Source organism: Pelodiscus sinensis, chromosome 3 (genome assembly GCF_052426305.1).
Source record: "Pelodiscus sinensis isolate ZL-2025 chromosome 3, ASM5242630v1, whole genome shotgun sequence".
NCBI lineage: Eukaryota > Metazoa > Chordata > Testudines > Trionychidae > Pelodiscus > Pelodiscus sinensis.
In genome coordinates, this window is record NC_143054.1 from 93,186,101 (window position 1) to 93,210,458 (window position 24,358).

Here is a 24,358-nt window from a genome sequence, read left to right on the forward strand (position 1 = left end):
GTGTCTAGACTTAGACCTTTGAATTACATCCCTCCTAGTTTATAGATAATAAGCTGTTTTTGTTGGAGCAGACAGTTGGAAGTTTTTTTTCTGGTTTAACACTAACAGAACCATAGTTTTATGCACCAATCAGGTACTAAAGGAGTTCATTCTGCTGCAAGTAAGGGATATATTAACACCATTTAGTCACTTCAGGCCTTTTCCTCAATCTGTAACCTAGTACTCTTCATATAATCAGACATATTATTTTTCAAACTTACCACTGTGTTTACCAAATACACCAGGTGACAAGAATTAGGAAACTAAGTGCATCTACACATCAGGGCTTACCTCAAAATAAGCAATGCAAATGAAGCTACATCAATTGTGTAGCTTATTTCAAAACATGGAGCACTTATTTCGAACACAGCACTTATTTCGAAATAGAGCACTCTTCCTCTGACTTCCTTTACTTTTCATACAATGAGGGTTACAGGAGTCAGAGTAAGCAGTCCTCCAGCTTGACAGTATTTCAACATTATTTCAAAATAAATGCCTGCTGTGTAGAGTCTGATTAAGTTATTTTGAAAATACTAGTTATTTTGAAATAATGTTGCTGTGTAGATATACCCAAAGAATGGCATGTTCAAGGATTTAATGTATTCCCCAGCTAAACAAATTGGGCACTAGTTACCTTTCCAATGCAAATCTTAAATCTACTAAAACTTTCTTATATGGAAGAAATGTAGACATTCTAGTGAGAAAAGAAAAACAGTATTTTCCTGATGCTAATCCCACCATCAAGCTGTATTAGCATCATCAGAGGCATCACCTTAACTGCTGGCTTCTTAGGTACCTGAAATTCCTTTAATGGATGTTAAGAAAGACTAGACTATCTTATGGTCGGACTTTTGTTTTTACCACAGGAAGAAATATGGTGCAGTTCCTAGGAGATAAGTACAGCCCTAAAGGGGAGATCTAACACAGTCTGACATCACAAAGATTCCTCCATATAAAATCTTATCTGCATCATATTGCCTCTGAAGACTAAAATCTAATACCCTGCTGGAGGAAATAGAATCCTTACTTCTGACAGTAAGGATTCTAAACAACATCAATACATAAGATTGCAAGACAAGCCTTGGAAACGAGCTAACTTTTTTGTTTTTAATTTTGATCCAAATTTTGGATACAAATATAGTGTTACCGGCTCATACTGAACCTTATTATAGTGAAAATTAATAAAAGTTCCATGTTGTTCAACAATGCAACAAACAAATTTCAATTCCAGTTAGCATGAACATATATAGTACAGTGGACCTTTGGGGAAAGTATTACTTTAACTGTAAAAGGGTTCATTACATAAACATCAGTGTGCCTAAGGGGAAGCACACTTTCCCTAACCCAAAGGCTAGTCAGGCTCACACCTGGTGGACCTTCCAGACACACTGTCCCCACAATGGTGCCCTTACGCTCTACGGTTGTGTCAGACATTTATCAGTAGCTGACAACTAGTTGTATGAATTTACTGCTAAACAATCATTTAGGAAGGCTTCACAAAAACAAAACAAAACAAAACAAAAAAACCAACCAAACAAAAAAAGAGATGATTAAGCATCAGGACTGAAAGACACAGCCATCACCCATCACAATTATAGAAAAATGGATTCCTTTGAGCCTGAACTGTTGAGAAAATTCTGCTATATACAATAATTCCTCATTTAACACGTGCCCGCTTAACATGTTTTCCCGATAGCATGATTTTTTTTAGGGAACTTTTTTTGAATTACACGACCGTCCCCAGAATAACACAATTTTCTCAGCTGGCCCATTGCCGGCAGCTGCGCGGGCTTCCCCCACCTCCCTGTAAAGCAGCGGAGGGTTTGCCGCTCGCCATGCTGTTTCCCAGTGACCTCCCCCCCCCCCCCCACCGGACACAGGTGGGTCCATCAGACCCATCATAGGGGCATACTCCCAATCCAATGCCCCTCCTTTCTCCTCCCCTTCCCTTCCCCAAAGCCAAACACCTCCCCTCCCTGCTTTAGCCCAGTCCCCTTGCTCCCCCAACCTTATGTCCCGGTCCCAACAGACACCACTGCTTGAAACGCAACCCCCACCTTTTCCATTATTTTCAATGGGAAAACTGACCCAGCATAACACGTTTTCACTTAACATGATCATTTTCTGAAACATATCTATAGTGTTAAATGAGGAATTACTGTAAATGACTGAATCTTCTCTTTGATTCACCCAAGTTGCAAGTGAATGGGAAGAGGTCCCCACACTTTAGAGAAACACATTCACTAGGCTCACTCAAAGAGAGAGAGAGAGAGAGATTTATATCATTTTATCACTCCTCTGTTAGTAACATGCAGGGCAGGAGGAGAATCCCCTTGGTGAGCCAAAACAGTTTTATAGAAAAAATTAATCAGACACAAAAAGCCTGGAGAAAAATCTTTATTGATATGAAAAACAAACCAATGAAACACTTTGTTCTGACTTCTACAAGAGTGATTTTGAGGTGGTCAGAATACAACGAACATCCTGAGGAAACCAATCTATATTTTTAATGTCCCTTACTTGTGGGTGCTAGAAAGGTTAACACTGCCCGCACACTGGAGCTATGAAACAAGAAGTGAGCCTCTCATTTCATCTGCTCATCACAAACTCAATGAGGGCTAGGAGAACAGAGTAGAAAAAGGAATAAGCATCTGTGCACTTTTGCTATTAAAAAAAAATCCATAATAGTGACAATGATATAATTTCTGTAAAAGTTGTACTTAAAAATGTTTCGATAAAATTAGCAAATCTCTTTCAGACAAACGATGGAACGATTTATAGACTATTTGGAAATGGTGTAGCTGGACAGATGTAGTCTGCTGACCAAAATAAGCATATTGTGGATCCTCTTTACCTTGCAACCTCTAAATACGTACCAGAAATTTTGCATACTCAACCTGCTGACTGACATGTAGCAAGTTTAAGTGAAAGGAAATAGAGAAATACTATGTGAAATACTCTAGAGCAGTGGTCACCATCCAGTAGATCAGGATCTACCGGTAGATCTTGGCACCTCTGACAGGTGATCCTGGCTGGTTTGGTCAGGAAGCAGTCACTTCAGTTGCCCCTCCACCCATTGTCATGCTGCTCCTGCCCTCGGCTTTGGAGCTACCACTCCCTCCTCCCTCCCCCTCCCCCCCACGGAGCCTCCTGCTTGCTGTGCAGGATTTGGGAGGGAGAAGATGGGAGGCGCTGATGTCAGAGTGTCCCTCCCCCCTGCACTTATGTACTCTTATCTTCACACAGAAAGACTGGGATGGAAGGAGCTTGGCAATGCAAATCTCTGTCACTCTCACACACTGTGTGTGTCTATCATTTCTCTCAAACACTCACTGTCCTTTACTCTCATCTCCCAACCCAACACATACATGGGGGGTTGTTGTTACTTCTTTTACTGATTGTGAAGTGGGTTATTGTCACGTTACTGGATTTTAGGGGAGCAGCCAGATCACTGTTGTACTTGTGGGAGGGATGGGGTGTTTGCCCCAAAAAGTGGTACAAAGGGGGTCATGTGAGGTGTCAAATGAAAGCTTACTTTTTTCTTATTCTATATATGCTCTTCATATACCTGTATAATGTCTGGGTGTGACGTTATAAATATGACTCTGTGTCAATATTGGAAACTTCTCTGTTTGTGGCTGAGCAATAGACGAAGAATGCTCAGTCTATGGACATGCTAATAAGCAGGGCTTGACAATCTATGTAATCTACTCGCCCATGGCAAGTAGATTACAACCCGGAAAAGCTGGGTTCGGGTGATCTGCGCATGCGCAGATCACCGGACAGCACGGCTGGCGAGTGGGGCTCGCCGCAGCTCGGCTCCCCCTGCTAATAAGCAAGTCTCCATGGAATAGCCCTCTATAGGCCAAGGACACACCTCAAGAATGGTGACTGATACATACGGGCTACCAGCAGGAAACATCAGGATAGGCCATTGGCCTGGTGACCTGCTACAGCCAAGAGATGAGGAAGGAGGTGTTTAGGGGCTACGTGGCGTCCTCCATTTGGTGCTCAGCTCAGCTCTTCATCCCAGATGCAGCATTGCTAGGATCAATGAGCCGGAAAGAATTGTGGACCCATCCTGACCCCGGATGTACACCAAGGGCTTCAAGCCAGCAGTTATAACATCTCTGCTGTGAGCCTGCATCGAGAACGGGGAGATTCGATGCATGTAATGTATGATATTTTAACAATCTTACTCTCATGCTTTTCTTTCTTTTAGTATTAAACCTTTAGATTTTAGGCTCAGCGTGGTTTATAGGTAAGATCCAGAGAGTAAATTGACCTGGGATCTGTGGCTGGTTGCTTGGGACCGGACAGAACCTATTCGGGGTAGGTGAGATTGGGTTCTAAAACCCCTCACCTCTGGGCAGGCCTGGGGCTGTTTGGGGCACGGAGAGAGCTGGGGTGTCAGAGGGGTTTTGCTTGTGAGGCTTCAGGCTGGCCAGGCAGGCAGTTGAAGTGCTCTGAGGGACTGGTTTGTGGCCTATTTGGGGAGGGCCTCCGGTCCGGGGCTGTAAGCAGTTCCGAGTTTGAGAAATTCGCCCTGAGCGGATGCCCTCAGTGTTGCCCAGACCCAGCGTGGTCCGTCACAGTTATGTTTGGTTTTTGACTGGTCTGTGCATTTCATAATTTTCATTGTTCTCTTACGCGTAAATATGCAATAAGTTCTAAAATGCCTAACCTGGTGTGGCTGGAATAATTATCCTTATGGGAACTGCTTCTCTTGGAAGTGGCTGGCCTGTCTCTGCAGCTCCTAAGAAAAGCAGAGCAAGGGGTCTCCACATGCTGTCCTTGGCTGCAGACATCACTCTTTCAGCTCCCATTAATCAATAATGGGGAACTGGAGCCAGTAGAAGCTGTGGGCTCAGTGCCTGTAGATGAGGGGCAGCACATGGCACCATGAAGCCATTGCTGTACATGCCAGCTGCTTTGAGCAGTGGTGCAGAGCGAGGGCAGGAGTAACCCTGTCTTAACCCCACTGCTCCACCACCCAGAAGCCACCTTAGTCAAACAGTGCCCTGCCGGAGCCTGCTTCCATGAACCCCTATCCCAGCCCTGAACCTACACCCAACCTCCCCAGACGTAAGTCCCCCTGCACACAAACTCCTTCCTAGAGCTTGCACCCTGAACCCCCACCTGGACCGCAATCCCCCACCCTGCGTAAGCGCAGAGACCCTCCCACACTCCAAATCCCTTAGCCCAGACCAGAGCCTGTACCCCTCAACCCTGTACCCCATCCTGGTACAAGTGAGTGAGGATGGGGAAGGGAAAGCGGATGGAGTGAGCAGAGTGAAGCCTCAGAGAAGGGGTGGAGCAGGGGCTGGGCCTCAGAAAATGGGTGGGAAGGAAGTGGGGCAAGGGTATTTGGGTTTGAAGTAGATCTTACATTGCACTGAAATTGAAAAAGTGATCTTGCAGTTTAAAAGGTTGGAGACCACTGTTCTAGAGAAGCCCATAAGACTCAGGTGCATTATTTGTGAAAATCAGAACAATGCAAGCCTACGTTTCAGCCTCACTGTTCACCCACAGGCTTTATAAGGAAGAAGAAATGCTAGCATTCAGATTTCACAGCTCTGTCCTCTCCTACTCCATATTACACTCACACTCCCCAAAACAGGCATCTGCACAAGGCTGCATATTGTCTTATGAGCACTGGCAATTTTACCAAGGAACAAATAAAAGTGGAAGGAGGAAATGGGGGACATTTTCAGTTAGGTAAGTTTAGTGTCTGAAACTGTACACAGCATCCTGTTGAAGGAAAATACATAAGACTGACAGCTGTGCCACAGAAACCAATTAAAATCAATACAACACAGCTACTGAGCTGAGAGCTAAAGCTCAACTCAAAGTAAAGGTTTCAACATTAAATTATTGACTGGAAATACCTCTGGTAAAATGTTGTAATTGAATTGAAAACACTAGACTGGTCTTACTCGTGAAACAAAATGTAATGAAAGTGAAATGAAACAGCCAAGCGGTTTCTTATAGGATCTTTGAATGTGGTGCCAAAAAAAAATCTGGTAATAAAGTCGGGAAAGCAGCTAAAACTAATCTCCTTGTAAGAATAATCAGATGCTGATTTGCATGGCCTAAGTTATAAAACTGGAATGTTCATTATCAATATTAAAAGATCTAGCTGAGCAGTAAAATACACCCACGTTTGCACATTTATTCAAGTACATTTTCTACACACATATATATGCACACTACATAAACATGCACCAACATTTTGAAGCACTGAGCAGCAGATGTTGTTCATCCCTCGCTCTCTAATAACCAACGTTGTCAATAAAGTTTGGCTTCTACAAGCTGAAGACATTATCATTACTCAGAATGATCTGGAAGCAATACTAAAGTCATGACAAAGTAAATTGTGTTTCACTGTATATTTTTTCCTTTGGCTGTGAGAACACATAGATCAATACTCTTCAGCATGAGAATTCCACAGTGAAATTTTCATTTGTTACAAACAGCAACAAAAAGGCCCTAAGCAAGCCCTGTCACTTTCAGTTTAGGAGGAAATGCACTAATAAACTCTTACCCCTGGGTCATCTTTGACAATGGGCAATACTATGCCAGCTCTTATTAAAGGTAATTCATATCAGTGGCCCAAAAATTTCCTTTAAAATTACTGTCTTTTGTATCCATGTAGCAGGATGTCAGCTTTAAAGTGCCACTGAGATATAGGACCTGTCATTATGGTTAATTTTCAGCACAGTTTTAACACCAGGGTAGCTGATCCCCAAGGGTATATTTTTGGTTAACAAGATTTATTTGGTGGTTATCCAGACAAACAAGAAAATATATTACAGAATATTGTTTTTCAAATATAACAGTGAGCAACAAATTCTACCCACCCATTCTTTATTCTGATGTCCAATTGACCAATCCATTGGCAGAATCACTAGTAGAACAGTTTAAGAAATTTAATTAAAATAGAATAAAATAGCTAACATTCTTCAGCTTGTAACTCCAAAAAGTGCAATATTTTTTTTAAACCTGAACTTTAAAATAACAATATCTATATAAATAAATTGTCTGTATTGTCTAGATTGCTACTTAGCATCAAGCTATGATTATAAAACTTAGTTTTTCTCTGGATTTCAATATTTGTACATGATTTTTTCCAAAACGTTTTTTACAACTATTTTACCTTTCTTTTATCTTGCAATGGAAAGAACTAGAAACCATCAACCATTCTTGGGAAATACATATGAATGTTTTAGTTTCTTAGTTATATAAAAATAATTTTCATGTTACATGGGGACTAATTTTATGGCATTCAAAAAGGAAATTATATAGTGATCTGCGAGAAAAACAATATGATTTACTACTGTATAAAACAGCAGGTAACATTACCCAAGCCCACAGCTGATCAGCAAGTGCCCAATTAATGGTAGACTTTTGTAATAATATTTTGCACTTCCCAATCACCTTTCCCCTGGGGTCTCAACGCACATTACAAAAATATTAATTAAACCTCACTGCAAATGTGAGAGTAGGTAATTGAAGAGCTGAGTAAAGATAGCCACAGAAAGGTTAAATGACTCATCCTAGACCATTCAGTGAGTGGCAAAGCTGGGAACTGAACCTAATAGTCTTGAATCCCAGTTTTTTGTTCTCATGACTACACCAAGTGCCTTAGCCCCAGCACCCCAAATTACAAACTCTAGGTCTCTGCCAGACTTAGTAAGTGCAAAAACACCATGAAAGTCACCTCAAGTCAAGTCAGGAAACAGCATCAACTGAAACAAAAAATTGTCACATTCCCTCCTTTTGGGCCATGAAGCTTAATTAAAAATTAACCATCCTATTTCCCGAGCATAAAGCATGGTTGCTTTGAAACAGGCTGCCAAGTTTCTGAATAAATTCCAATCCATTTAAAGCCGTGGTCCCCAACACGCATGGCGCCCGCGGGGGCATTTCAGTGTGCCCGCCAGGTGCTCGGGGCTGGCCTGGCCCCAGGCACATGGCGCACGGGCGCTTGCGGGGGGAGCGCGCTTGCCGGGGGGAGCGCCGGGCGTGCGGCACTCGGCGGGAGGGGGGGAGCGCCGGCCCCGGGCCCGGCCCGGCCCCGGGCGCGCGGCACTCGGGGGGGGGGGGGGGGGGCGGGAGCGCGGCACTCGGCGGGAGGGGGGAGCGCCGGCCCCGGGCGCGCGGCACTCGGCGGGGGGGGGGCACCGGCCCCAGGCGCGCGGCCCTTGGAGGGGGCCCTGCCCCCGGGCGCGCAGCTATGGGGGGGCCCCGCCCCCGGGCGCGCGGCTATGGGGGGCCCCGCACCCGGGCGCGTGGCTGGGGCGGGGGCCACCCCCGGGCACGCAAGTGTCCCCGCCCCCTGGCGCCCGGCGGGCAAACGGCCACGCCCCCTGGCGCCCGACAACCTCAAAAGGTTGGGGACCACGGATTTAAAGTATTTAGGGCTGGGGGTGGAGCAAACATACCGTTGTTTCTCCCCTACCCCACAAATAGGATGAGATCAAAATCTCCACAAAACTCTCTTGGGATAAGAGCCAACTCTGTGGATGCTTTGGGGCTGGAGTACCTACATGGAAAAATTAGTGGGTTTTCAGCACCCAAAATCAACCCCCGAACCACCTCTTCTTCCCCGCTCTTCCTGCCTGCTAAGATCAGCTGCTTGGTGGTATTTGGGAGCTCGAGGACACGGCACGTTCCGGGGAGAGGACGGAATTGGTGGGAAGAGGCGGGGCATGGGTGGAACAGGGGTGGGAAAAAGTGGGGTGGGAGTGGGGCATTGGTAGAAGGGGTGGAGTGGGGGTGGGATCTGGGGCAGAGCTCAGGAGCAAATACTCTCCAGCACTTTTGAAAGCTGGCGCCTGTAGCGCTTAATCCTCGGATAGGTGAACATTTGAGACAATTTTTATATACTTCAGTCTCTCCAGTCACAGAGAAGCCTACCCTTTTCTAGTCCACTAGGTTACCTAAGGCAAAAACATTTTGAAGTAATAATTAACTAATTACAGTCGACACTTCCGTATCTGTAAAATTATTTGTTAAATGTTAATCACTATTCACCTTAACCACTACTATCCAGAAGATAGTGGGAAAGGAACGTGGTATTTTACAAGCATTGAATTATTAAGACTTTTTATATAATCTCATTCTATGGAAAGCACTTTTCAAAAATTAGGCTATCAAAACTTTATAGCCACATTCTTTACTTACAATTTATGAGGATTTCTGTAATTCTATAGTGCTATCTGTGGGCTAAATAAAAATGTAACTATGATGCATTGTCTTAAGAGTATTTAATTTCATAAAAATGAAAACATTTGCAACTTTACCTCTCACAATAAGTTGAGCAAAATTGGACACTCCAGAGCCTCTTTCTGACTGAGTTACACAGCGATATAAATCCTGATCAGTTTTTGTCACCTCTTGCAACTTGAAGGTAGCAGCAAATCTTCTATGATTGATATTTTTAGTTTGGGCCACTGGAATATCTTCACCGTTCCGTCTCTATAAATAAGAGAAAACAATGCAAAGGTATCTTATAAGAGTATTTCCTCTTGACAAAAAAATACAAGTATCAACAAATATATTGCAAAACATCCAAACACATTCTTTCCTTGCTGGGTTTCCAGGATGGAAAGGCTTAGCAAAGAGTTACCCCTCTAGAGTTGGGCAATATTGTACTACAGCAGGGGCGGGGAAACTCAGGCCCAGGGGCCACGTGAAGCCACCAGCTTGCCTGGATCCGGCCTCCGAGGCTCAGGGCTCCCCCTAGCATGGGGGCTCCAGCCTCCCCACCACACCACCCTGCTAGCCTGGGCCCCCCAGACTCTGGTGTGTGAAGGGAACATGGGGAATGTCTTTCTGCTTCTCAGTCAGGGACCACATCAGTGAGGGTTTATTTATTGGAGTTTTTTTTCTTTTCACTTACGTGCAGCACACTGATTTTTTCTGAGGGTGAGCAGCCTCTGACCCACAAAAGGTTCCCAACCCCTGTACTACAACAACAATTGCTGTGTAAACCCTTCTGACCCTCCAAGGACATGTGTATGTTGCAATTAAAAATCTATGGCTGGCCCATGCCAGCTCATGCAGGGCACTGGGCTTATATTAAGGATCCCTGAGCTTTGGGACCTGTGCCAACTAGGCACTCCCATCTCCTGCCCTACCTACCCTCCCTCCTGCCCAAATCCCACACCTCCACCCCACTCCTATGCCATACCTCCCACCATGGCTCCACATTGCCACACCAGCCTGCTCTCTGGCAGCTCCTCCCACACACTGACCATCACATTTTGACCCCACCCTAGAGCCTAGGGGGTCAACAAAATCTACTAGCATTGAGCCCCCAGAAAAGTTAGTCTAGTCCTATGGGGAAGCCTGGAGCCTCAGCACTCTCCCCCCATGGGGCTGGAAAGCGAGGGGAACCCTGGTGCCCTGATGCAAAAAAGGTTCCACAACCATCTCTACACCATAGATGAACAGTCCCTTAACCCAAATCCGAGTTAGCTGGAAAAGGTTTTTTAATTGCAGTGCAGCTATACCACAAGAAATCCAGTGTAACTGCCTACAGGCGGATTTGAACCTGGAACCTCTGGAGCTAAGCGTATTGCTTGACCTTACGCTGTACAGCTCACTCGTTCTTATCTCTTGCTGTAAGTGGTCTAAGACTAAGTGAACCACAAGCACTAGGGACAGTGGGCTACATGACACAGTGAACCACACCCATTAGGCACACCACATCCATCTTGCATTGTTCACTAATAGGAACTATTTACCATAAATCCTAGCTTTCCAGGTACTACAATCACATACCTGTACTGCAAGTTGCATTATTGGGACAGCTTACTAAACTTTGTAAAGTTAAATCAATTTATCAGTCCATTGTAAACAAAAGTTCTATAAAACTTCTGCACGGGCTCGCCAGATTTCCAATAGCTTTCTGGACCCTTGCTTTGCCCTTTCATGCTAGTTCTCTTGCACCATGAACCAAAGTTCCCTCTAAGCTGTTTAATAAGCCCTGCCCAGGGGCTCAGAGCCAACATGCATGGACCTGCCTGGCTGGTGAAGAGGCACTTCTCACTCAGACAGCAGCAGCTACCTGCTAAAAACAGAGCAGCAAGTCCCCCCAGCTGGTAGGGCAGTGTTTCTTAAAACTGTGTTCCATGGCACACTGGTATGCCGCAAGGCAGTCGGAGGTGTGCTGAAGAGAACAACAACAAGTTCAAAATGGCCATCCTTAAAGGGGCAGGCGACCTTTTTTTGTGTGTGTGCGCTCAGCAAAAAAATCCTTGGTGTTCCCCATAAAATGAAAATTGTTTGGTGTTCCTTGGTCTTATAAACTTTAAGAAACACTGCAGTAGGGAGAGTTGTGTCCCTACCGGCTGGAAGAGACTTATTGCTTTGTCCTCTTACTGGTGGAGCTCATTAAGCAGCTGCAGGGCCATGCCACTGCACAGCTTAGAGGGAACCCTGCCATGAACCCACTTTCTGAAATTGTATTGTCTGACATCAACCATCCTCTTACACTTGTATTTGTTTTTTGTTTGTTTGGTTGGTTGGTTTTTTAAAACTAAAAATGGAAAACAGGAATTTTTCATAACATGTTCACTGGGTTTTGAACTTCTGAACATGTCAAAACTTCGACACCATTTTAAATATCAAAAAAATTCACAGTTCCATATGTGACAAAAACTGAAAAATTTTCAAATGAATGTTTGTGTTTCATCTCTTCACGCCAATGAAAATTAAATTTACAATTTCAATTAAAACACAAAAGTTCAAAAAAACTTGACTATCTGTAGCTCCAGTTCCCAAAGAGAGCTTATCTCTTTCCCACAGACAGCATCACCCTCCTAGTATAAGGGGATGCAGCTGCTTCTGAAATGTTCAGCATTGTTTCTCGTTCATCAACAGAGGTAATTATCGGTCCTGGAGCAGCATTGCTTATTACCATCAAATCTCCATCTCTGATAGAAACCCCAGAAATGAGAATTATCACCCAAAACTTAAATTCAGAATGTCTGAGCATGAAGCAATATTGCTGGGCCATGAAGGCAGCAAGTTGGAATTTAATAAAATGAAAGCCTCTGGCAAAAAAGGAGGGGGAGGAAATGAGTCAAAACTGCATATGTATGTTTTCTGGGCTACTGGCATGTACTAGATAATTTCATTTTACATTTACCACTTATAGTCTTAGTACAAAGTTAGGTTCTCTATAAAGACTTTCCCTCTCCTAATGAAAAAACATACTTCTATAAATTAGGCAGCTGTTAGTACTGCCTCAGACTCACTGTAAAACTATCCATTTTTAATCATTAACACATTGAAACATGAATCTTATGTTTTTTTGTCTTATAGCAGTAAAAATGCACCATTCCCACATTCCATGACAATCTTGTCTGAAATCCACAATTTATATATTCCCTGACAGATTTCTGCTCCCTTCAATCCCAAGAAAATTCCAGTATGAAGACAATTCCATTATCTTTATCAACAGAAATTGTATTGGACTTTGTCTCCTTTATTTCATGATAAATGTTTATATTGAGACCAATTTAATTTCCTTTTCTGCTGCAATGTCAGAAATGGCACTGAGTCAACTATGGAGCCTCCAACTACTTCCACAGGCATGGTTCAGATTGCAGGAGAAAACTAGGAAATATCGCCAAGTTAAACAGATAAAAAAATGCATCACCAAAAGAGAAGAAAATACTGATCTGAAGTGTTATAAAAATTATTGAGTCTTGTTAGAGCCACCACCTCTTACCTTAATACAACTCTCAGATATTAATTTCCTATAAGATAATTATTTGAAAATGTATCATGAGGTAAGAGCACTGGAGAGCTGGATTCTATTGCCAGTTCTGTGACTGACTTACTGAATGACCTTTGGCACATGAGATGTTGTCTGTGACTTGGTTTTCCAGTCTGTAAAATGTGGAGAATTCCTACCTCACACAGGTGAAACTGGGCTTGGTTTGCTACTGTTTTCAGAGACCTGCAGATGGAGGGCACCATTGAAATGCAAACTATCAACAGAATTATTAAAACTTATGATATAGATCATCTGTTATGCACTTGAAGATTTCACATTCCACTACTACTCAAGCAACAGTAAAAGCACTATTCAATACTGTCTCTCTTTCCTCCTCCTTTTAGCTAGTCCATTACATTTGAAAGCCAGATTTTCTAGATGTTTATCTCCTCAGTTTAAATCACAGACTTAAAATGAACACGTCTTCATAGTCTACACAAGTGGTTCCCAAACTTTTTGGCATCACGCCCCCTTTCTTATTTTTGAGAAACCCTCACGCCCCCACTCCCCAAAAAATAGCAGCAAAACTCGGGGAATTTCTTCACGCCCCCCCAATGGAAACGCCCCCCAATTTCGGAACCCATGGTCTCCACAATGATACATTATTTTTAAGTCACCAGATCCAAGCTTTGTATTAAGAAAAATAAATAAATTACACTGCAGTTTCCTTCCTTTCTACTTGTCTAAACTCCCTTGCAATCTATGTTCTGATCATCAGCTCAGGGAAAAGGAAGGTGAAGGAAAATAATGTTCTTTCTCAGCACGCACACACCTGTCAGCCATTTGTTAAGATATAGTAAAGATGACAAAAGTATAGATTATGTTGACTAAAAGAGTAATACTGTGAAATACTATATTACAGAAGACTGGAAGGCAAACTCAGCTAATTCAGGGAGTCTACTCCTGAAAAGTACTGGATGTCAGTAGAAGAGGAAAAATAAAAAGATTTGTGTTAAAATGTACTGTTAAAAAGTGTTCTTTACCTTTCCACCAATTACATTTGTTTCTCCAGCAGAGGGGTTTTACTACATTATACAACTGATTAATTCCCTTTTAAAAAACCCTAAATATGTTTCTTAAAATGTAAATTCATTTTAGCTTCAAAAGTAGAATTTCCTTACAGTAAGGCATTTCCTTCATTTTGACTTTAAAGTTTTAAATTCTAATGTTCCAAACTCATTTTCTTGACAGTGAAGTACTTTACATAACCTATAGTGTAAAACAAATTATTCTCCAACTGTTACAGCTCACTTATTAAAGCTGCTCGGCATACTTAATGCTAGGGGAAAAAAACCAATTAGCTGGGCTCCTAATTTTAAATTGAATAATGGAACTCTTTAAAATAGTTATGGAATTGCCTCACTATTGATGCACAGAAATTTAGTTAGCTTAATTTTATTTAGTGTTCCCAACAAAACACAGAATTGTCTTTGCTGACTGCATTAATGAGTTATCGCTCCCTTATCTTCCTCAATTTAGAATGTTTTAGGAATGGCCTGATGCCTGTCTCTTTTACATAGTTTCTTTATGTCTGTGCTTCAGATCTCTAAAACAGGTTCTCCATAATGGTATTAACAAAGTCAAATTACCCAACTCAAAATGTGTCTGGGCTTTAAGCTCAGGTAAACTAAAAACTACAGACTCCTGTTATATGTGCACTACTGTGGGACTATCGAGCCCTTGACAGACCCTCCATTATTGAAGATTTTTTTGAAGTATATTACTACTTTTTATTAAGAATTATTTATTATTTGCATTGCAAAAGCACATAGGACCAAGATCACGTTGTACTGGCCCCTGAACACAAAAACAACAAAAAGACAGTACCTGCCCCTACTGCTTACAATTTAGGTACAAGAAAAAACAATTGACTATACAGCAGTGTTTCTCATACTGGGAGCTTGCAATTCCCCAAGGCTATTATGTTTGGGGGAGGGTCACAAGATCAGAGCTGTAACCAGGATAAGCAAAGGAGGGCAGCCACACAGACCACAAAGCTGGGGTGGAGATGAGGAAGGGGTAGAAAAAATGCCAGCTCTGAATGCACTGCAGCAGCAGCACAGAGGGAGGGGTGACAATGCCATAGTAATTTTCTATCATTCTTTTTGGGAGTGGAGGACTTCACAGCCTGAACAACTTTCAAAAGGGGACCAATAAAAAAGTTCAAGAACCCCTGCTATAGAAAGCATTGGGGAACTCGGGTCCCAGTACAACTACTGCCTAACTGTTGTCAGATTGCTGTAGGTATTCCAGCAAAATATTTTTAAGGAGGGATTTGAAGGAGCACAGTGTAGTGACTTTCTGATGGTTAATTCCTTCCAAGCAAGAGGCACATCTGAAAAAGCATGATGGAATTTGTTTAAAAATGTAACAAGTGGACTATGAAGGCCAGCACCACTGGCAAATCAGAGACAAGAGAAGTTGACATTTTAATAGCACATAAGAGATGAGAGCGGAGATAGACTGTGAATGGCCTTCCAAGTGAGGGCAAGTAGTTTACCTTTGGTGATAGGGAAAGAGCCAGTGGAGGGAGGCAGAGACAGATGACGTGTGCAAAGCAATGGGTTAGGAAAGAGATCTTTGCAACAGCATTTTGAATTAATAGAAAAGGGGCAAAACTGCATTTGTTGGAGGCCAGAAAAGAGGATGTTAACAGTAACTGAACCCTAAGGTAATGGTGAGCTGGATGAAATTCAGAATTAGGTTGGGGCTAAAAGAATTACAAGTGTAATTTGCTCAAGTTTCATTGAAGGAAGATTTTGAAAGGCTGAAACATTCTCTGACTGTTGCTCTAAGTGTAGTGAATGTGGCTTCTCCAGCAGGAGTGCAAAAGTTTATCCCCATATGTGTTTAGCTATATTTAAAAAAAAAATTAACTGCCAATGGACACAATGCAGTAACCAGAAAGTCATCTCCCACTTAGAAAATAAAGTTTAAGCAAATACCCTGGTTTCACCTCAGCTTTATATCTTGCACTGGGACAGTCTTAACCAGTCAGATGTTCAGATGATTTGAAATGATCTCTTAATTGAACTGTTCTTTTTAATGTCAGGGCTCTTGAAAGGGCAAAAAGAAAAGCAGCAGTATTCACTGCTCATTAGAAGGTTCAGGGCAGCTAGCTTGTTTCAATTTATGTCTCACTCACTCTGAAGAGAGCTTGAAAACTCTGCTCAATTAGATATTAAAAACTCAATTTAAAATTAGTGTGGATTTATGCTAATAAGGACTGGCTACACCCTGCACATGTCTTGATTCCTTTACTCCTCTTCTGTCTGATTTGATAACCTTGGATTACTCACTTTGGAGGGGTCAGAAGTAGTCATGTCACATGCTCTAAACTAGCACATTTCTCTTGTTGGAAAATAATGGTGGATGTAGCAAAGAATTACCTATATGCCATAAGCAGTTGATTGAAAATATGCAATTATCTACCGGCACTTGTATCATGGTGTTCTATAAATTTAGGACCATTTCTAGATCTTGATAATTAAAACGTTTTATATGCCAGATACTTTTACTTTGCATCAATGAAGCAGATAATCAGCTATACAACTATACCTCTTAAACTGCCTATACATTGGACAACAAAACTATCCTACTTAAAACACAAAAATGTGAGATAAGATGCCAATTACTCTCTTCTCCCTTTCCTGAAAGGAGGCAAACTGTGTCTGGGGAGTTGGTACTTTTATACCTTTTGACCAGACCATTTAGCTAAAATTCAGGGTCTTAAAGGATGTTCCATTTAGAGGAGACATTGGTGACGGAGTCAGGTTTTTTTTAAAAACATAATCCTGTTTACAGATGTTCCCCAACTTACGACCACCTCGACTTATGACCATCCACACTTACGACCAACCTTGCAGCAGCACGTTGTGTTTGCGTGTCTGCGGTGAGGCAGCATGTTTACGTTTCATTCCCTCACCATGTTTTCAGTGTTTGCTTGTGACCATCATGACAAGTAAAAGAAAAAGGGCTGGTGATAAGGGTGGTGAGAAAAGAAAGCCAAGCTCCTTGAGTCTCCTTTCATAAGACAGGTTTTCCATTCCTCGGATCAACTGAGTGGCCCTTCTTTGTACCTGTTCCAGTTTGAATTCATCCTTCTTAAACATGGGGGACCAGAACTGCACACAGTATTCCAAATGAGGTCTTACCAATGCCTTGTATATCGGCACTAACACCTCCTTATTTCTACTGGAAATACCTCGCCTAATGCATCCCAAGACCGTATTAGCCTTTTTCACAGCCATGTCACAATGGCGGCTCATAGTCATCCTGTGATCAACCAGGACTCAGAGGTCCTTCTTTTCTTCCGTTACTTGCAACTGATGTGTCCCCAGCTTATAACTAAAATTTCTGTTATTAATCCTTAAATGCATAACCTTACATTTCTCACTATTAAATTTCATCCTATAGCTATCACTCCAATTTACAAGATCATCCAGATCTTCCTGTATGATATCCTGATCCTTTTCTGAATTGGCAATACCTCCCAACTGTGTGTCATCTGCAAACTTTATTAGCACACCCCCACTTTTGGTGCCGAGGTCAGTAATATCTATATTGATAGGTTGCAGTCTCCCACGGAATTCATAAATTGTGCAGATAGTTTCTCAGACCATCACAAAGGCCCTTACCATTTCAAGGCCATAGCTCCATAAAGGAACTCAGTGGCTTCTTAGCAATTATCTTAAAAGAAGTGTCAATTAGGTTTAAGCCAGCCCATAACTATATCATGCAACAAAACCAAAACCTTACATCCAAATACCTCCAAATCTTGGGCAAGTTCCAATCTAGATTTGAAATGGAATGTTTCAAGGGGATGGGTATGATAAATGTAGCCTACAAATTATTTAAGTTGGCTGATATTTTACAGAAATAGAGGATAAAAAAAATCTCAACTATACCATCAAGCCCACCCGTGCTAATACTCAGTTATTCATAACGTTTTACAGAGTTATGTCCCTTCTAGTTTGAAATCACTGATATGATCGATTTCCTTCCACTCCTATTGGGAGACTCTTCCACAGATCTCACCCCTCACTAAATTGTATAGAATCTAACAGGAGTGAAGCCTATATATGGTGGTGTAGACGGTACTGGGTCCTGCCAGGAGGGCAGGGGACTGGACTAGATGACCTCTGGAGGTCCCTTCCACTTTAGTGTTGTAGGAGTCTATACTCTGTAAAAACCTATAGAATTAAATATTAAGAGAAAAGTTATTAAACTTAGCTACTTTATAGAGTTTCGTAACACATATAATTGTCTATACAAATCTGTAGAAAATGTTATACTCCTTTAAACTCAATGATTTTCCCATATGGCCAAGGCGTATCAGGATTTTTTTGTCCTGATATTCAGATTAAGTTGTTTGCTCAGTTTCACACCATCATTCTGAGTCATATCAGTTTAACAATCCAGAATAATTCTTTTTTTTAAGGTGTGCATCCTTGAAACATAAGTAGGTAATTTCAGCCCAACCACTTCTAGTCATTATCAGCTCTGCCTAGATTCCAATCTCTGTTCCACCCGGTACCCCATAATTGCCCTCCTTCCCTGGGCACCAGCCCTAACACCTCTGAGAAGAAGACTGACCATTCCCGAGATAGCAAGAAAATTCTGCAGAGGCAACAGTAGCAGCAGCAAGAGGTGAGTGGCTAGAGATCACATTTCTGGAAGCCATCAGCTTGGTGGCAAAATGGATTAAATAACTTGCAAGCAGTAAAGTCCCCCACTTACAGCTCCCGGTTCATTTTGGAAAAAGAGAGATACATACAACTGCTGGAAGGTGGGAGCAAGATGAAAATAAATCATTTTGAACATCAGTAACAAGACAGGTAGGTTTGAGAGAGTGGACATGGTGGAAGCAGATCATTTGGGGAAATGAAAAAAAAAATACTCAAAGGAATAAATGCAATTAATTAATTTTGTAATTTTATCCTTTACCTTATGTGCTATCTTTCTAGAGCTGTTTGGCCTTTTCTACATAAGCTATAAAGCTCTTCAGGAAAGGTAATTTCTCACACTGTATGGCACCCAGGACAACGAGGCCCCAATATAACAAGGGCCTTTGGGAAATTGTTGTACTTTAGCAACGCTATCTACATACAGATTTTAATCAGTTTTGCACAACATCTATTCATTTGTTTCTCACCACAAAGCATTTTACTTGCCCTTCAAAAAAACCTGGTCAGCAGAATTTTCAAGGCTTATAATAAACCCTTCCTCATAAATAAGTGGTTTCAGCATAAATGTTTTGCTTTAAAACTGATTTAAATATTGTTTAGAACACAATTGATAAGGTGAAGAAAATATTTGTGTTACCACTTTTGACCCAAGTGGTAGGCCTAAGTTCTGGGCCCTGTAGGTGCTTCCTGTAGGATGAGAAATTGATGAGAGAGTCAGATACCTTTGAAACAATACAGTTTGTTTACAAAGAGTGTACACAGTCCTTGTCTCTCTGAAAACAGGAGGAACCAAACAGGATGTAGTTCTTTTTCTTCCTAACAGCTCCAAAGCCTCACAACCTCGACCACAGACCGTCCTCGCTATAAGTCCACGATACGTTCCAAAAAAATTGGACTTACAGTGAAACAACTTAAAGCGGGGAATTTCTTTCCCATGGCTGGCATCCTTTTGCACAAACTGGGGTGGGTTTTTTGCACAACTTAAGAGTGGGGAATGGGAGGACTTATAATGCGTCAGTTCCTTCAACGCCTTTAGTGTGGAACGGATGTATACCAGAGCGACTTATGATGGGGATGCCCTGTATAACTTAGCCCGTTCTTCCACAAAGTTCAAACTGCTGTGTGGCCTCATGTTCTCCTTTGTTTTGGGCACTGACATGTATCTGTGTTTTAGGTGGAGGCTGCTGTTTGTTCCAGATTTCTGGTTCCATCAAGGAGCTCTGATGTCTTACAACCACCTCCAATGAAGGGCAGTGATTGTGCTTGCCAGCTTCAGTGACTTTTCAGCCAACCCACAACACCAACACCACCAATTCCACAAGCCAAATACACAGAGAAGGGTTGGAACTTAACTTCATTTACAAGTTTAATTCTTATGCAAATCGTATGAATAGGGACATCAGCTGGCCCCCACACTACATTCCACATCCTAATGACTTAACCAACCAACCAAACAATGGAGGTGCTAATTGTTCTTATCAGCCTCTTGTAACTATTTGAACTATCTGCTCACTGTCTCTCTATTTTTTCCTCCCCTCCTTTTTGTCTTTTTTCCCTCCGCTCCACCTTCCCTTATTTATTCTTGGATCTGTACTTCTAATACTCCTGTCATCTGAAGAAGTGGATTGTGCCCAGGAAAGCTCATGATACCATCTACATGTTTTGTTAATCTTTAAGGTACTACTAGACTATTTGCTGTTTTTTAAGAAACGCCAATCTAGTTTGTTTTAACAACTGGTCTTTCAAGAGGACACAAATTTGGAGCAAACCAATGGAAGGCCCAGCTTCCCAATAAATAAAGCAGTTCAGTGAGAGCATAGCTACACCGTATAGCCATACAGCTTGTACCTTGTAGCCAAACAGCTAAGTTTAATAAAACTAACGATGACTCCACTACATTTGGAGGGCAGTCATATGCTATGAAGAAGGGAGTGGGCCACAGGAAACCAACTGTGGCTGCCCAAATTCAGAGTCACCAGGCCTTAGCTCAACCACTTACAGAACTGACTTAATGTTCTTCTGGGATAGTACACTAAAGGGGGATTGGGCATGGTGGAGCTCTGCCTTGTCATAACCTCTCTCTTTCCTCTCTGGCCTATGCTCGGCCCCCAAAATGTCTTGCCATCCTTCCTTATAGCAGAGACTTATGTGGGAGGCATGATATAGGATTCAGTAGATCTATCTCCATCCGCAGAATTCCATTGCTTAGGGACATTCTTCACTTGCCATTTCTGCCCACTTTAAAGCTGCTGTGTAGGAACCAATATGTACCATAAAATAGAAGAAAGTATTTGAGAGAAAGCTGGACATCCCGAATACAGAATTATGTAGTAGAGTGCACTGGAACAGAGGCTTGGAAAGTGCTGAGGAAAGCAAGAGTGAGAGAAGCTATAATGTATGTTGGGATCCTATAATTTTTAAGTTTTGCTTTGCGGGGTAAGGTGTCAGGGCTTTGCACAAATACTTTAAGTTGAAATTGAACAAGAAGCTCTCAACACACTTATGTTGAGCAGAAGATATTACATTTCTCCATGAGAAATTAAACAAAGTATTACTAAATTCATATAGATTTTTTTAGCTAATCAAGCAAATAAATTTACTGGGCATTATGTTAGCTAAGGCAATAGATCAGACTAGTTCAATGTGGGACAATTCAAGTCTACTCATCAGTCAGTTAACAATGACAAAATGTTCTTCTAATGGGCACTTGGGATGAATTGAATATACCAGAGCCACAGGGACAGTGAGGTAAGGAAGGTCACAAAAGTGTGTTTCTGTAACCTACATCTCAATTCGATCTAGCTAATTCACAGGTGTTTAAACTACGTAAAACCCTATCTAGTTATATACCAACTATATATAGAACAACAACATTTAAGGATATGATACACCAATTTTTATGGCAGTTTTGTTAGGAAACTACAAAATGGCAGAAGGGATCATAACACATTATGCATGGTCAATGCTCTGACTGAGCATGAGAATCAGCAGAGAATCTCACAATGAATCCCTAGGAAGAGCATATATACTGGTCTAATGTTAGCTGGAATAAAATATCCCTAGGGAGTGCCTCCTTAGATGACAACTGCAAGAACTACAGTGTAGAATGAATGACTGTTAGCTAGTGGACATTAGAAAACATAATTAAGTGAGGCAGAACTAAAATCAAACCAGGAGGAATACAGCAGTTAGTCCTAGTTGAAAGGTAAAATAACTAAAATAAATAAATAAATACAAGCTAAAGATCCAGGGGAAATTGCTGTATTTGTCTTAAGGGCTACTAAAATATCAGGGGAGAGATGGATGGGAAGGAGAGAAGCTCTGTTCAGGCTTAAGTGACAAAGACAGCATCAAAAATTGAATGCATAGTGACAAAAAAGATTTTAAGAACTAGACTGGGATTAGTAGGAAAATATGAAATGTGGTATTATGAATAGAGATTGATACTGTATTTTCAATGGGTAATGTTAAAACATAGCAGTAGTATAGGAGTCAACGTGTGGCAGCACAGGATAAACAAACTAGCAAGTCTTTATGAAAATGTCTAGGGATATCAGCAGGCTTCCCTTGGAGGAACTGTTCTTCAAAACAGAGCATTGATCAGCCCTCCCTAAGTGAAGGATTCAAAAATAAAGGAAGGGGAGTAAGAGCAAAGTTAATATAAAGAAGAAATTTAAAGATAAATCTTACTTACTATGCTTTCTTTCATTTTCCCTTCAAAAGCATCATTACCATGGAAATGAGTGATCAGTAACAAGGAAAGTTAGAGATACTAAAGGTAGAATGGGAAACTTCAGTGTGCATATTAAGAACCGTGGGAAAAGGGCCTTTCTCCTATCTGACAGCAGAAATTTAGGAAATTAAAAACTACTGTGTATAGAGGGACCAAGAGAACACCACACACAAAAACCAGAAAAACTGAAACAAACTTTCTTTGCAAAGTCTGCAGTAGAAGGAGACATGCACTGAAGAATGATGTAATATTTAAAAGTGGAACCTATTTGCAAGTGCCAGCTAATCTGTATATGTGTTTTTCTGAAAGACAGCAGCAACATCCTGAAGCATGTTTCACCAGGCTACCCTGTGCCAATATGAGAGAGAACAAGATGAGGCTTTAAATGTTTTCAAGAGAGGAAAAGATTTGTGGTACTAGGAAACTACATCAAAGGGACTTTTGTCAATTAACTTTCTACCAAGAGAAGAAGATAAAGCAGCAAGAAATCTTTAAAAGTAATTTTGTTTAACAGCAGTACACTACGGAGTACAGTAAGAATGGATTCTAAGGCAGAAACTCAGTTTTCCAGAAGAAATGTAACCCTCTGTTAATTAAGCTCAGGATGTGTCCTTTGTCTAGTAAAGTAAACAGTTATGGCAGGGCTACCTATTCCACTAGGAAAACCAATCTGAACACTGATGCATGGCCTTAAGAGTAGGAATTTCTGAGATGGAAGAAGATGAAGTTACTGTGTCTTATAGCAGAGGAATTAATTTCTTTTCAAGCAATTTGCAGAACACTCAGTACCAAGAAAAATAACAATCAATATAGTGATTAAAGACAGATATACATCATTTTCAGAAGCTGAATGAGGCATCCTATTGGCTGAGCACATAACTATTAGTATTGGCATTTAAGGAAAAGGAGATAAAAAGCCTCTGATGAAATCTATTAAGCAGTAATAGCAACAGGTAGACAGAATTGGTAAACGGCAGAAATAGATTGTCTTCAAAGCGAGACGTATTCATATGGCAACCTTGGCAAAGAACATACCACAGCATTCCTAAGGATACCTGCTCGACTTCATGAGACTTTTTTTTGATTTTATATGTACATGCAGCATGGTGGGGAAGATGCTAAAAGAAAGAAAATGTGTCAGATTAGTAAATTTTCTGTGCAAAGTAAAGACTGTCTTCACATCACATTCTGTGGAAACAAAGTGCTGAAAACTAACAGAGAGTTGATAAAAGAAAAAAGCAGTGAGTTATCGTATATACATTTTCAAAAACAACCTTATGTGGTCAGCTATTTGAGCTTTGCAAGGCCAACGACAGAGATAGCCCCTCACTTGATACTGTCACTTTTTTTTACAGCAATTTGCATTCCATTTTCCGTAATGTTTTCTAATTTCACTTTTTCAAAGATTCCTTTCGGGCAATTGCTTTAATTATCTGTTACACCATAAGGAATGTCATTTTCCTCTGGCTGAGAGAAAAGATGTAATCACACTGCATTAATGCTGATGAGACTCTCCAAGGGTGAAACCATGGCTGCTTTTCCAGGCTTGGCAAGCCAGCGGAGGAGGCAGTTAGCCAGCACCTTGTGCTGTTGCTGACAGATTCCCTCAACTGCCAGCACTTTGATGGCAATCTGCACAGGATCACCAGTCATACTTATAAACTTTGAAACATGGGCAACAGCACTTCCAATCTGAGATTCAAAGCAAATGGTATCACCCAGGACCATGGCGAAACACACTGATTTGCAAAGTTAAGACAAGCCTCTCTGCCCAAACCAATGATGTGTTAATGCCAAGCTCAGCAATGATAGATGGACTCATTAGTGTTTCAGTTATCTCCAGCTGAACCTAGAGCCAAGGCATATGGTTTAACAGATGTTCCAGCAAAGGACTCTAGGTGTCCAGTTATACTGGCCACTGATAAGAGACTGAAAAATCTGATTGGCCATATGGAAGTCACAATTGCTCCCAGCTCAAAAAAGCAGCCCGATTCTGGTGAAGAAAAATAAAACTCAGCACCACCTATTGTTCTGTTATCCTTACTGGATTAATGGTACAAGAGCAAGACAACATATGTAATATTCAAACCACATATCATCTGCCTATCC

General features: G+C 41.5%; 1 protein-coding gene across 7 annotated transcripts in view; it reads right to left on the reverse strand.

Annotated features, from left to right (window-relative positions):
- The window catches only part of PTPRK (protein tyrosine phosphatase receptor type K), a 588,884-nt gene that overhangs the window by 263,271 nt on the left and 301,255 nt on the right, over window positions 1–24,358 (reverse strand). For all 7 annotated transcript variants that reach the window (XM_075924132.2, XM_075924131.2, XM_075924133.2 and 4 more), the window contains exon 6: window positions 9,345–9,519. In XM_075924132.2, the coding sequence (XP_075780247.1) occupies window positions 9,345–9,519 (175 nt within the window). The remainder of the gene's footprint in view (window positions 1–9,344; window positions 9,520–24,358) is intronic.